This window comes from Phyllopteryx taeniolatus, chromosome 9 (assembly GCF_024500385.1).
Source record: "Phyllopteryx taeniolatus isolate TA_2022b chromosome 9, UOR_Ptae_1.2, whole genome shotgun sequence".
Lineage (NCBI taxonomy): Eukaryota > Metazoa > Chordata > Actinopteri > Syngnathiformes > Syngnathidae > Phyllopteryx > Phyllopteryx taeniolatus.
In genome coordinates, this window is record NC_084510.1 from 19,264,106 (window position 1) to 19,278,615 (window position 14,510).

Genomic DNA, 14,510 nt, shown 5'->3' on the forward strand with positions numbered 1-14,510 from the left:
ACATCTACATCTCCACAATTGTGTACTACACAGTTCTCAATCTTTCTTCAATTCTTCAATCTTATCTTTAAACATGTATAATGTATTAAGAAACAAGGAGAAACAAGAAGAGTGAGCGAGCGTGTGTGTAAACGGAACAAAACCTGTGCCTTTAGTCTTTGGCTGAGTCGAAGTGTGGTTTAGGGGACAACAAGTTTGATGTTGTTTTGTGGTGGTTACGGCCGACAGTACCATTTGTTGTCTTAAAATAAAAAATTCTTTCCTCATTTGTGTTCAGGCATTTAGAGTTGGTTGGAGTTGGATTTGTTTATAATAATTTGATCACAATTAACCAACTTAATAAATGAAAAAAAATTGTTCAATGTATGTATAACACTGTTTATTTTATTAATATTTTGTATTTTATTGTTTACAACATTAAGCAATTATTTAATGAGATAAATGAATAAAAAATGAAATACATTTTGACTAACCAATTTTGCAGAAAATGGCTGAGTTGATGAAAGAAACAATTCTTGATAATGCTTGGAGCAGGCTGTATCTTGCCCTCGGGTCATAGTTTAATAATTAATCATTTCTTTGGATTGTGGCATTTTGTTGCAGCTTTTTGGCCCACTTCATATTGTCAAAAAAGTTCTATTTAAGTGATTTCTTAATTGAACAGGTCGGTGGGTGTGGTCAGCGAAAATGAATGAAAAGAAAATCTGACTAGCCACAGTTAATTCATGATTTAACAAATGCGTCATTACTTTTTTTTCACAGGGCCAGGAAGCTTTGGATATTATTGTTTTCCTTAATAAATAAAATCACCATTTAAAAACTGCATTTTATGTTTACGTAGGTTATCTTTGTCTGATATTTTTTATATTTGTATATATTTGTTTGATGATTTTAAACATTAAAGTGGGGGGACACAATCTCAAAATATAAGAATTTGAGAAGGGGGCCAATACTTTTTCAGTAGATGAACAAAGACAAAAAATTTGTATTGAATAAATGATTTTAAGACCAATTAAGTCAAACCGGATAATTTGTCTCAATTAATTAAATATCAATTTGCATTCACAATGTAATTTGACCAAGCAGGTTGATACAGACAATGTGGAAAAGTGTGTGTGTGTGTGTGTGTGTGTGTGTCCGGACATAAGCGAGTGTGAGGTGTGCACTGTTGACTCATGACAAAAATAGCAGATTCCTCGCTCGCCTGGCAGCACCCATCATTGCCACCACAAATACAATGGTTTCCGTGGCAACCGTGAAAATAGACTCCGCGTTCGCACTCAGAAATAGCAAAAGGACGCTGCGCTAACCCCAGAGTGCCGCAACTGCCAATCACAAGTAGCAACGCCAATATCAGCTGCACTCACATTTGCTCATGCCATTGCATTTACCAAAACAGATTTATTGACGCCTACACAAACAAACAGTCAGCCCAGATGCGGTACAGGTGCCCTGAGTGGGATAATATTGACCTGCTTATTGTTTGATAACATCATAGGAAAAAATAAATAAAAATGAAACCTGGCATGACTTCTGTATCAATGATTTGATGACTGTGACACACACGCGCACACGAGCACGAGGCGTGTCACATGCTAAGGTCTGTTAAAATCTAAAAAGGTGTTGGTGTGAAGTTGCTGGCGATAAAGAGTAATGCAATGAATGTTGCCTTGGAGACTTACCCGCAGGAAGGTTTGTAATGCAGTGAAACAACTAAACAACAGTCAGAACTAATAAATGTGATGCTTTGGTGCCTCGTTTACAATCCCATACATGTTATAACATCATCATACATGAATGAACAATTTGTGATAAATTAAGCCTGTAAATAATATCTAAGCCATCCGCTCTTGAACCTGTAGGTCGAATGGCACATATAGAAAAGCAACCATTCATACTAATATTTGTATTCCCACCCAAGGACAACTTAAAGGTCCCGTATTTTGGCTATTTAGACCTGCATAGAGGGACTCTCTAACATGGATTTACAATAAAAGTGTTCATTTCATTAAAAAAAATAAAAAAACACCTTGGTCTTGTCAAACAAGTGTCCAGAAAAGGCCCCTCTCACAACTACTTCTGTTTGACCCAGTTTTGTATCCACTTTGTCCATATTTGGCGAAGACCGCCCCCTTTCCTCTCCTTGGTTGCCTCCGTTTAGAAGACCCACTTGTGAGAGCACTCAATGCATTCCTCACTAGTGACATAGATAAGCTCAAGAAATTCAAATGACCTGATTTCAGGCCTCTGGGCAGAAAAACGTCTGGAACTCAGGAATGCGTGGATGATTTAAATGTATATTTCACGTGTTTACTGAGCCACCATAGAGCCAATATGACATCCCAAATACTAGAAAAAGTTGGTGTGGTAAAATATGGCACCTTTAAGAATCTTCAATAGATGTAACATGCATGTTTTTTGGAATGTGGGAGGAAACCGGAGTAGTCGAAGAAAACCCATCCAAGCATGGGACGAACATGCAAACTCCACACATGTTGAAGGCCTGAGCCTGGATTTGAACCCCCAACCTGTATGTAGGTGCTGAAAAGAAAACATTTCCTGCTTGGCAAGATTGAAATGTTTTTTTAATTTTCCCTTGATGGATTCCTAGTGGGTAGGACTGTGGACCACTGGTTAGCATGTCTGCCTAACAGCTCTGCGGTTCGGGGTTCGAATCATCGCTGCGGATTCCTGTGTGGAATTTGCATGTTTTCCCAAGCTTGGGTGGGTTTTCTCCAGGTACTCCTCCTCACACATTCCAAAAAGATGCATGTTAGGGTCATTGAAGACTAAATTGTCCGTAAGTGTGAATATGAGCATGAATGGTTGCTCGTCTACTCTATACTTTCTGTGCCCTGTGACTTACTGGCACCCAGTCCAGAGTGTCTTGCCCAAAGTTGGTTGGCATAACCTCCAGCTCACCCACGACCCTAATAAGGTCAAGCGGTATAGAAAATGGATGGATGAATTCCTAGTATAGTGTTACAAAGAAAATAAGCAGAAAAGACATTCCTTAAAAAAGGCTGACTCATTTTGAATGGTTTGATTTTATTATTATTATTATTACTATTACAAAGAAAAGAAAACGCCTCCCTAAACATGCCGCATGGGGTCGCTGTATCCTCTATATTGCACACAAAGTAGTGTACACAACATTAATATTGTTGTAACAGTAATGCAGTATACTATCTACAGACTACAGTATTATGATAAAATATGTTAAGTGTCCAATTATTCATGTGAATGTCATATAACAATGATCAGGTTTGATTGACACTGTCTGATAAATATGGTTGTAGTTTATAGTGGTGTCTCATAATGAGAGCTGTCTCTAATATTTTCCATCTCATGTACTTAAATTAAGGCAATAAAAATATCACAAACACCTCTCATTATGATGCAATATACACCTACAGCACTATAAATTACAACCAAAAGAATAAGAATAATAGAATAGGTGAGCTTAAAGTCGCCAGTGAGTGGCAAAAAGACGGTGGACAACATTTGAGTTCTTACAAGCTGTGAGTGGTTCTTCCAGAGAGAAGCCTTGACGACACGACCGCATTTGATATTACTTTAACCTGCTTGGCCCGGCTCGTTTATAATTCACGAGAGGAGCATAAATCTGATGGCGTAATGTCCTTCAGCAAGGCCGCTGACTAAATCAATCCAAGCTACGGAGTAGAACACATGACAGTACGACTTTCATGTGGCAGAAGTCGAACCACGAACGTCAGCAGACAGATACATGGTGAAATGGTGACTATGCACATGTAAACATCAGTCACAGTTCAACAAACAACTGTGATTTAGCAGAGTCACATTAGTTTTGATGTGAGCATGGAATCATATTTTCTCTCCTGTATGGTGACAACCATTCTGCATGTGCGTTGGAAGAATAATCAATGCCTGGATGCTAAATACATTCCATTGTTAATGGTGGGTGGTGCATTACCTTTCACACACTTGAGTCCACATAACACCTACGGCATGAGAACAGTTAAGATTCTGGATTTAGTAATGCACGACAAATGGAGCATGGATGAAATTAATGTTAACAAGTGTGTGGGGGCAGCGTTATTAACATTTCTGCCTCACAGGGTCCCGTTGTACCAATGGGAGGAAAACTTCTGCTCAAGGGCCACGCTGGATTTTTAAAAAGAGACGGATAGGCCAGGTCATTCATAGATTACGGAAGGTTTTTAGATTTTTCAAAGAAACGTAAAAATTCTCTGAAGTAAACCAGAAATGAGCCAAGGAAAACGAAAACAGAAAATGCTTGCCTTGCTCGGTGATACATCTGTCTATGGAATCAGTTACTTAGTTTAAGGAATTATATTTATACGCGTGCAAAAGGTATATTACAAATTCACGGGTGAGCATTTCTGCCGTCGAGTAAACTAAGCTGTTAAATCCGATGTCTATACAATGTAATACTGCTAAGATGCTAGCAGGGAAGTTTCTTGCATTGACTTTTGACATCTTAAGACTGAGTAATTTTGGGAATTTTCCGCACCCTCAAGTTTCAATGAAATTTTGAGCAAAAAAATAAAATAAATCCTATTATATATATATATATATATATATCAGAAATTACAGTGTTTACTGGGAAAAAAAACTGCATAAAATGAAGGAAATTAATTTTAAGACAACATTGTACTAGTATGTGTCCAAATGTTTGCCCACTCATACTAAGACATCAGTTTCATTATTCGCCTACAATTTCATGATGACTGAATAATTTTAATGAGGGTACTAAACCCTTTTAATAATCTGACAAAATACAAATAGATACAAAATAAAAGGACACTTAACATCCACTTGTGACACTGTGGTTCAAATGGCTTGGTTTTGGTGGGACGTGCAATGACAACCGGGGGCAGAGCTACAAAATAAGCAGCAACTCAGTGTTGCCAAGTGAGCAACTTTGTCGCCATATTGAGTGACTTTTCCAGCCCCTCGAGCGACTTTTTTTTTTTTTTTTTTAAAAGCCACAACAATAAAACTAGTGACATTTTGTGGTATCATTGGAGAATTGTGGAGACTCTGAGGCTACGTCAAGAGCAGATGTTCAACCCTCCACGTCCAGACTGCAATTGAACGCCCCTTGCGTGAAGCCACCATTGATCCGTGTAACCAGAACAGCTTGCTCACGGCCACATTTTAGCAACACACTTTGAAGACACCTGACATAGATGTTATGGAGAGGGAACAAGAAGGTGATTTCATAGTGACACTGTCAGCAGTGGGGTTTTATAGACACAGCCTTGTGAAATTTAAGTTGATGCTCATATTGTAATAAGCCTTACCTATAATGCAGTAAGTTACCGTTTTTGGGTCAATGGTTATTGTCACATTTTCCTCTTTGTCGTCACTGTTACGCATATGTGATGGCATCTGAAAGAAATTACAGAAAATGTGTGAAAAAAAATGTATTTTGTAAAGAATTAATGATTTTTAATTGCTCACCCATCTTAATTCTCAGGAGATTTGCTGAAATTACTCATGGACACTGAAATTAGTCGTAACTTGCTCATTTCTCAACCGATTTTCATGATGGTTACAGTTTTGTCAACACCAAAGCGTATGCTATCAATATGAAACAGTTGATAAAAAGCAAAGCAATAAATATATATATATGAAAGAGGCATGGTGAGTGACTGGTATGTGCCCTACAATTGGCTGACAAACAGTTCAGGGTGTACCCTGCCTAGCCGTGCACCTAGTGAGACTAAGCGGTGTAGAAAGTGAAGGTATATAAATATATATATGGGTGTTTAATTGACTTCGGGTACTTTTGATTTTCAAAAATAAAATGTCACAAAAACTATATATACCTACCTTACCTTAATTGTCATCTTTCAGTGACTCAGAATCTGTTCATGTCCATATATATTGATTAAAGATTTTTTTATTTTATTTGGTCTTTTCGTCAGATACCCTAGAGAAATGTCATTACCGCCACAATGGCATATTGATTAAAAAATTATTAATCTTGTGATGGTAATGACATTTCAAAGTTTTTAGCTAAATGTGCTATGCTGGTAGAGTTAGCTTAAAGTTTTCTTTTAGCTCGCTAGTCCTGTACAACATCTTTATATGATTATGATTAAGTTTTTACAGGAAAATCTTTAAACATATTACTACAAGTCGTTTGGTAATGACATGCAATGAAAATATTATGTGACTTAAGGGTACAAATGAGGAAAAAAAACTTACTCTTCCAGTTATCAAAATGTCTGACGAGCATGTGCTTGAGTGACTAGACAAAATGACACAGGGAATTAAAGAATCAGATTTTGAATAAACTTTATTGATCTGAAAATGGTGAATGTGGCGGTAATGAGAGTAACTTTAAGGAACAGACATATTTTAGTAAAAATAAAAGATATATGATGAAAATTTTCTATTATTATTCTATTATATTTTAAGGAATTTATGGTAAAAGTTACACCATTCTAGCATTTTTTTAGTAGAAAGATAGAGCTTCATATATCCAAAACCTGTGCCTAGGGACAGTGTGAAAACTGTAAAATACCACCATAAAACCGCTCAAAAAAATGTCAAAATATACTAATAAACTCGCTTGCCTGACGGCGGCGGGTGGCGGCCAAGATAAAAGAACTAATCATTTCATAAACTGATTCGGTTAAGTTCGTTCACTAAAAAAGATTTGTTCTTCTTAACGAAACATTCGCGAACGAAACAACACTACTGTCCGGAGGTCCTGCCCCCTAGTGGCCTGGCGGACTTCCGTTGGGTGGCATGAACTTGCAGCATTTCTCTCTTGCAGTTGTTTTGGGACGTGTGTGTGTTTTGTAGCATTTTTCTTTTGCTGTTGTTTTCTATGATAGCAACATTTTTCTTTTGCAGTTGTTTTTGTGCTTGTGTGTTTTTCATTTGTGCATTTGCAGCATATGGCCGTTTGTAGCGCCTTTGCCCCTGTCGGCCACCATGGAGAAAGTCAATGCGATAGACATTTATCAAAAAGACGCCTATGACTAAAGTAACTTTTCTGATAAGCTTCACTATGAGAGGAGCATCTTCTGTGTACTGCCATCTGTTTTCTATGGCATGTTACGTCATTAAAAATAAAATAACATGCATTATCATTATCGTATCTACAGCCAGAGAATCGATAAGCAGCCGTATTGTGCCTTGTCGTACCCTAATCGATGTGGTTGGTCGCACTCTTTCAAAGGTACCGTTTCACTCGTGCAGTCACTTCCTTTTTTCCCCCTATTTTGTTTTGTTTTGTATATATGGTAATGGCATACACCTTTTATGCGTGAACAAATGCAAACAGATTATTATGTATCATGGAGCAATGTGTTCAGTTGGCAGCTATGTTGAGCAAAGAAAGCTTTAAGATGAATATGTGTAGTGTAAGTCTCCTTCAATATGTTACCATCCTCCGACTGTGTGATTGACATCTTGATCTTTTAATTAAAGACTTGCCTCGCTACGTCTTGTGTTCCATCCCATACAGTCATGGTGAGACTTTCCTCCATTCCAATTACTGCAGGGCTTGAGAGATGGGCTGTCATTTAAGCGGTTACGCTGCCACATTAACAACCGCTGCAGTTCTCGCTGACGACGGCCTCAAATATCTCCATGGTGCTCCTATAGATGGTTGCCTTTGATTTAAACTTTTGTACTGACCACAGCATTTTAACAAGCTGGGCAGTTTTTCAATGTCACATCAGTTTGTGCGCGATGTTGAGGCAATAACTCTTGTCAATTACACAATCTAAGCCTATCCTGGCTGATTTGGGTGAGAGGCGGTGCACACCCTGGACTGGTGCGCCAATCAATCGCAGGGAAAATATAGACAAACATTCACACTTACGCACACACCAATGACAATTCTGAGCCTCATTTAACCTAACATGCATGTTTTTGGGGATGTGGAGGAATTGTAGCCAGAGAAACCCCACGCAAGGACAGGGAGACCAAGCAAAGTCCACACAGGAAGGCTGGTGCACACATTTTAATCTCAAATCTTTTAACTGGGAGGCAGACGTGCTAACCACTTGTCTCCGGTGCTGCCTGCCATTTTCCATAATATTCCCCCTTTCAAATACCTCACAGACATTTTCTATTCCCATTCTACGTCCCACACAGCTGCATGCACATCACGTCCAGCAAAGATTGCTGCAGCGCACACGCACACACTCGGCCCGTCCTTCACCACAGTAACGAGATGGGTCGGGAGGAAAGTCGTCATCATTAGACTGACCTCATTGCCTGCAACATAATGGCAATGCAAGATGATCTACAGAGCACATCACCCACCCCCTATGTTGTTGTTGTTGTTTTCCCCTAGAAAATACACCAAGCAGTTCAATAATAATCAATTCCACCCCTTTGCAGAGCTGACGTTTACTGAAACCAGATTACAAGGGGTCCTCGGTTTATGACAGACTTCCGTCCCTGCGGTGACGTAACCCCAATCTGTTAGTAAGAAGGTTGAATTTGCCGTAGTCTATCAATAATCTAGCAATTACCCTATGAGGAATTTCACTTATTTGCCACAAATAATTAAAAACAAACTTTGTTCATTGATCTATGCCAGCTGTATATATAATGACAGGCAGAACAATCGCTCAGTATGTTTAACGGGGCCATATAGCTTCGAAGTGCATTGACGAGATCCCGAAGAATCACGTTGAACTGCAAGGTTTTGTCTTGAATTAACGTGCGGTGGGGAGAGAGTGGAAGAGAGAGAGAGAGAGAGAGAGAGAGAGAGAGAGCGAAGGTGACGTGACATTCATTGCATCGACTGCATCACGTGCTGCCTTCGCTCCTCTGCTATAAAGACTGCGGACAGGCTGCATGTGCTCCACGCTCTTGAGTGATGGACTCGCTGCAGAGGGGGGCAGGACGAGAAGCACTTGTCGGTCCCGTGCAGGAGCGGATCACCGGAGATTGGAGCCAAGACTGAAGGAGCCGGGACTTTGCTTTGGTCTGCTTGCTGCAAGGAACCACCACATGGTATAAAAAAAAAAATAAAAAATTCCGCTTCATTCTGGTCAAATTAAAAGGAGGGGTGATAGGAGGAAGATAACAAATGGACAAACGCATGTGCTTATTTTGAAATATTATAGAAATGTTTATTGCTCAGCCGAGTATTCAGAACTTTTTGGATGTGACCTGCCTGAATGCAATTTACTGTCCAGTGTGCACGTTATCTCCTATGCAAGCATGACATCAAGGTTTCAGTGCAGCAATTCTCATTAATAGAATATCATGGGATTTATTGCCATTTGTACCTACAGGTATAGAGCAGGAAAGGTTGGAATTTTGGTGCATTTCATAAAAAGTTAAAAAAGCAAAGTCTAAATAAAATAAGAATTAATGGGTAATTTATTCATGTATTGATTTATACAGTATTCTTATTTTGTGACTGAGCAGCACAGTGAATTGTGGCTAACACGTCTGCCTCACAGTCCTAAGGTCCGAGTCTCAATTTAGCTTGCTCGGGGTTTCTCCGGGTACTGCGGCTTCCTCCTGTCATTGAAGACTTTGCGAGTGGTCGTTGGTCTATATGTGCCCTGTGATTGTCTGTCGACCGGTCCAGGATGTACCCCGCCTTTCGCCCAAAGTCAGCTGCGATAGGCTCCAGCTCACCCGCGACCCCAACGAGGACAATAACTATAGAAAATGAACAGACGAGAATAAAATCGCGAGAGATATTTAGCCTTTTGTACATGCAGGTACAGAGTGGTACAGGTCGGAATTCTGGTGCATTTCGTACAAAGATGAGCGCTAAATAACAAAATCTCACAGGTGGACGCACTCTTATGTAAATGTCAAATGTAATTTGTTACTCAGTCACTATTATAGTTATCATGTAGAGAGCCCTGGACACAAGTCATGAATTAGAAATAAAAACTCCCAATTGTCAGTAAGTAATCAATCGGATTATCTCCACAGCTCCATGATTCACCTGCACTGCGAAGACTGCTGACACAATGGGGAGATTGTACATACCTCATCAGTCGGCACTGAGGAGGAGCATCTTTCTCCTGGTTGTGCCTCTGCTTTTGTCATTGCACGCCAGTGGACAGTTCAAAGGAGGCCCGCTGGACTGCCAAAAGACGTGCGTGTGCGCCAGCAACATCATCAGCTGTTCCAAAGGAAATCTCACCAACGCCCCCATCCCTCTTCCAAAGTACACGACGGTGCTGGACCTCAGTTTCAACTCCATCAGCAGACTCCGAGCTGAATGGACAAACGTCGTGCTGAGTCGACTCCACACGCTGCTGCTCAGCCACAACGGGCTCTCCTTCCTCTCCTCGGAGGCGTTCGTGGATGTGACAAGGCTGCGTTACCTGGACTTGTCTTCCAATGAGCTTCGCCAGCTGGACGAGAACATGTTCGAGCCCCTGGAGAACTTGGAGGTGCTGCTACTTTATAAGAACAGCATCTCGCAGATAGATCGCTCCGCCGCCTTCTCGGGTCTGGTTAGCCTGCAGAAGCTCTACCTGAGCCAGAATCTGATCTCACGCTTCCCCTTGGAGCTGGTGAAGGAGCGAAGCCGCATTGAGACGCTCACACTGCTGGATGTCTCCTCCAACCGGATCAAAACCCTGACATTGCATGAGCTTCGAGATCTGCCCGCGTGGATTAAAAATGGATTATACTTCCACAACAACCCCCTCCCGTGCAGCTGTGATCTTTTCGACATGGTTGCACGGTGGCATCTTAAAGATCTCAGCTCTGTCGTTGACTTCAAGGATGAGCACACTTGCGTCCTTGCGGGTCATCCCAAACGAAAAGTGGTCACCTTGGAATTGGACAAAGCTTATTTGAACTGCAGCGAGGTCAAGATCGTGGATAGACAGGCCTATCTGGAGCAGCTTGTGGTGCTGGACTGCGACACCAAGCAGAGAGACTTGGTGAAGAGCTGGGCCCTGCCAGGAAACATACTGGTCTCTACAGCAAACACGAGTGCGGTGATACTTCCAGATGGAAGCCTTCAGCTCGGACCTTTGAAGGAAGACGACTCGGGCGTATACACTTGCTACGCCACCGGAGACACCCTAAACGAGACCCTCTCCGTCACCGTCGTCGTCTTTAACACCACCACGACCGCCGGCTTGGAGAACCTGAAGACGGCGTACACCACCCTCATTGCATGCCTCATCAGCATTGTGATGGTTTTCATCTACCTCTACCTCACACCTTGCCGCTGCGCCTGTTGTCCAGGTCAGGATCTGGAGAAGAATGACCCGACGGGGAGTCTATACTCCTCCACTGTCAGCGTCGCCCAAACCCGCCAGGAGTCTGGATCGGAAAGAGGGAATGGGGATGGCAAAGACTTACCATACGACACCAAGGACCTGCTGGAGCAGAACGGGAGGTTGAACCCAAAAGGTGGAGATGATTGGAAGGGGGCAAACAAAAAGAGAAAGGCGTCTGTCAGCTCTGTGAGCTCAGACACCCCCATGATGGTGTAAAAGTGTTTGTTCATAGTGCGGGAGGAATACTTTATTCCGGGCAATGTGAACAAAGCTCCTTCCTACACTGGGCTTTTAATGGCATCCAGGGAGCTTTCTTTGCTCAGGGGACACAAACGAGAGAGAGGACCTGAAAGGTTCTCGGCATTAGCGCCCAACCCCGAGCAAACCAGATAGCCACAATAACATTAGTGCAGTCAACATGCAGGCAAGCCTGGGCCACATCCGACACAGATACTGCAGAAGCAGTCAGACAACAGATTAGTAAAACCGGATACAAATGATGTCTTCACTCTCACAGAAAGGTGTACTACCGGTAAAAAGTAATAATGCCAAATAACATTGGAAATGTAATCTAGCCCTTAAAATTACAGTTGCATACAAATTAGGTCTGATGACGATTCAAATCATTCGCCAGAAAAACTGTTTTAGCAATGACTTCTATTAAATTGCCTTACTTGCATTTTCCATTAGGACCACACAGAATTTTTTTTACAAGAATAAATTACCTGTAATAGTATATTACCAATGAAGACACTGTGGATGCTCATCTCAGACTTGACTTTAGGTTTTTGTGGTAATTCCTTTCTAGTATTATGGTTATTCCCTTGTTTATTTTCCTTATATCATTGCAACCCTATCATAAAACTACAACTTAGGCACTTTTTTCAGTGTGGCCCTAACACTCCTTTGTAGCATTTCAGCCCTCATGGTGCTTATTTTCAACACTGAGTTGAATTTGCATGCATCATACATGTCTCCAAGCACTCAGAAGACATGTTGACTATGCTCTACTACTCATCATAATGTAGCAACCTTACATTAAAGGTCGAAACAAATCTACTGAATGTATATGTTGTGTGAGAATTACATAGTGTTACGATGTGTCAGTGTTACAATGCAAAAGAAAACAATGTAAATAACCAATACCAAGGGTCTGTACTCCAAACCTGAGAATACACATCCATGAAATGCTATACGCTAAAAAGATGACATCAGCTCTCTTTAATGCCGATTTAATGCCTGCAATATTATACGACCTGGTGGCGAGGGCTGGAGGTTCTATGGCGGCCCGTATAAATAGAACCAGTAGCAGAGGGCAGGCTTGGCAAGTAGCACATCGAATATTTAAGAGGTCACTGGGAATATTCCTGTTGAAGAGCTCATCGCTGTGGTGTTTTATTTAGGAACATTATTGCTTTTCACTCCCACTGATCACTTCAGACCTACTTCACCGTCCAACCTCTTCTCTCCATTACAACAGTGGCATCACCATGTAGGATGTTGAAAAATTATCCTCAAGACAAGAAATTGTTCTTGTTGACTGCTATTTTTCATCACACAGAGGAGAAATAAATGCTATGGTTGCCTTTTAATGTTATCAAGTCTACTGATCTTAGACTGCGGTTTGTAAAATAACGTTTGTCTTTTGAACATATGTACTGTTTCAATTAATTAGGTACACTATATGAACAAAAGACATCTTAATCTGTCTATTGAGCTCAAGACCGGAATTAGGAATGTGGCTCTCTCTTACGACACTAAACATACTGAAATACATCCTGAGTGACCATAACATTGCCATTGTGAATCTGAATTCTCCATTATACCAAGACATTTTGGACAATTGTATGGGAACCGTGCACAAAACGCCCTTTTCTGTTCGAGTTCGACTGTGCCGCAGTGCATAAAGCAACGTCAATAAAGACATTCTAGGATGAATTTGATGTGGAATAACCCGATCAAAGCCAGGTCCACTTTGAAGATCCAACATCTCTGACCTCACAACTGGATTCTCCATACACTCAGTATCTACGACGTCTCAGAAAGGTTCCAGGATTGAAATAAGCTACATTTCAGATACAAACCACCAGTTTCCCCTAAAAGTAATCACCGTAGAGTCTAATGCACTTTCCCAGCCTTCTCTGCCACACCTTCATGCACTCCTGGAAGGATTCTTCCGTGCATCTCTTCAGCTTATTCACCACGACCATCTTGATTATCATCCACATCTTCTAAACGGTCCCCCTTGATCTTAGGAAAGAGGAAAAAGTAATCATACAGATCCAGGTTGGGTGAGTAGGGAGGTTGCTACAGCACAGCGATTCTCTTCTCAGCCAGGAACTGTCAGATGCTCAGGGGCTTGTGAGCGGGTGTGTTGTCATGGTGAGGCAGCCACGAGTTGTCCTGCCACAGCTCTTGCGCCTCTTGTGCACTGATGGCAGCAAATGCTGCAGGAGCTCTTTGTAGCCGTGCTGGTTGATCGTCTGGTCCACAAAATTTGGTAATTTGTGTTTGTATATCTTTTGTGACAACAGTCCTGAAACTTTTCTCACATACCTTGTAGCTGCATAAGGGAATGCCTTGTTTTCTTCCATTATCATTTTGTTTTAAGTCCAGGTTAAAAAAAAATGTTTTTCCAAAAGCTTATGATTGAGAATTTTAGAGCATTTTCATTTTTTAGAATCTCTCGCACTGTATGCTCTTTTAGTAATTTTCGTAAGCTGCCTTTTACTTTTCTGTAGTGTTTTTAAGTCTTTTGCTGCTTTTAAATGCTGTTAATCATGTAAAGCACATTGAGTTACTCTGTGTATGAAATGAGCAATATAAATAAATTTGCCTTGCCTTCCTGTTCAGCAAGATGTCCCAAAACCTTTGTCCATCTATTATTACTTACTATTATCTTTACTATACAATTATATATAGTTGCACTTTGTAATACCAATGCTGACAGACTTGCAGAGAGGAAAAAAAAAAAAAAGCCGACCTGACGTGTGTGTATCAGACTTCAATCTGCTAAATCGCATAGAAGCATGCTGGCTCGTTACTGTATTACACTAATACAGACTGTCTTGATTACTTGAGAGTGAAATGGGAGAGCACGCAGATGGCAGGAGCACAAATTGCTCAAGTTGTATCTCTGTATTCTGGCCATGTGCTGTATATATTGCATGTGCAGCCTTTTTTATTATTTTTTTTTTAGCCTAATTTGGACTGTAAAATCACATGATCTTCCCTCACATAGATAATCCTCTAGTACACTCTCTT

General features: G+C 40.9%; 1 protein-coding gene and 1 long non-coding RNA gene across 2 annotated transcripts; one reads left to right on the forward strand and one right to left on the reverse strand.

Moving 5' to 3' along the window:
• Positions 1 to 4,708: 4,708 nt before the first annotated feature.
• On the reverse strand, positions 4,709 to 6,281 carry LOC133483162 (uncharacterized). Its single transcript, XR_009790043.1, has 3 exons — positions 6,220 to 6,281; positions 5,310 to 5,397; positions 4,709 to 5,186 (listed from the first exon to the last, which is right to left on the reverse strand). It is a non-coding gene; the product is annotated as an uncharacterized LOC133483162 (long non-coding RNA).
• Positions 6,282 to 8,077: 1,796 nt separating this feature from the next.
• LOC133484055 (amphoterin-induced protein 1-like) lies at positions 8,078 to 14,114 on the forward strand. The gene is made up of 2 exons (XM_061786127.1): positions 8,078 to 8,994; positions 9,937 to 14,114. Exon 2 carries the CDS (start codon positions 9,975 to 9,977, stop codon positions 11,460 to 11,462), a length of 1,488 nt encoding a protein of 495 aa, XP_061642111.1. The 5' UTR covers positions 8,078 to 8,994; positions 9,937 to 9,974; the 3' UTR covers positions 11,463 to 14,114.
• Positions 14,115 to 14,510: the final 396 nt, after the last annotated feature.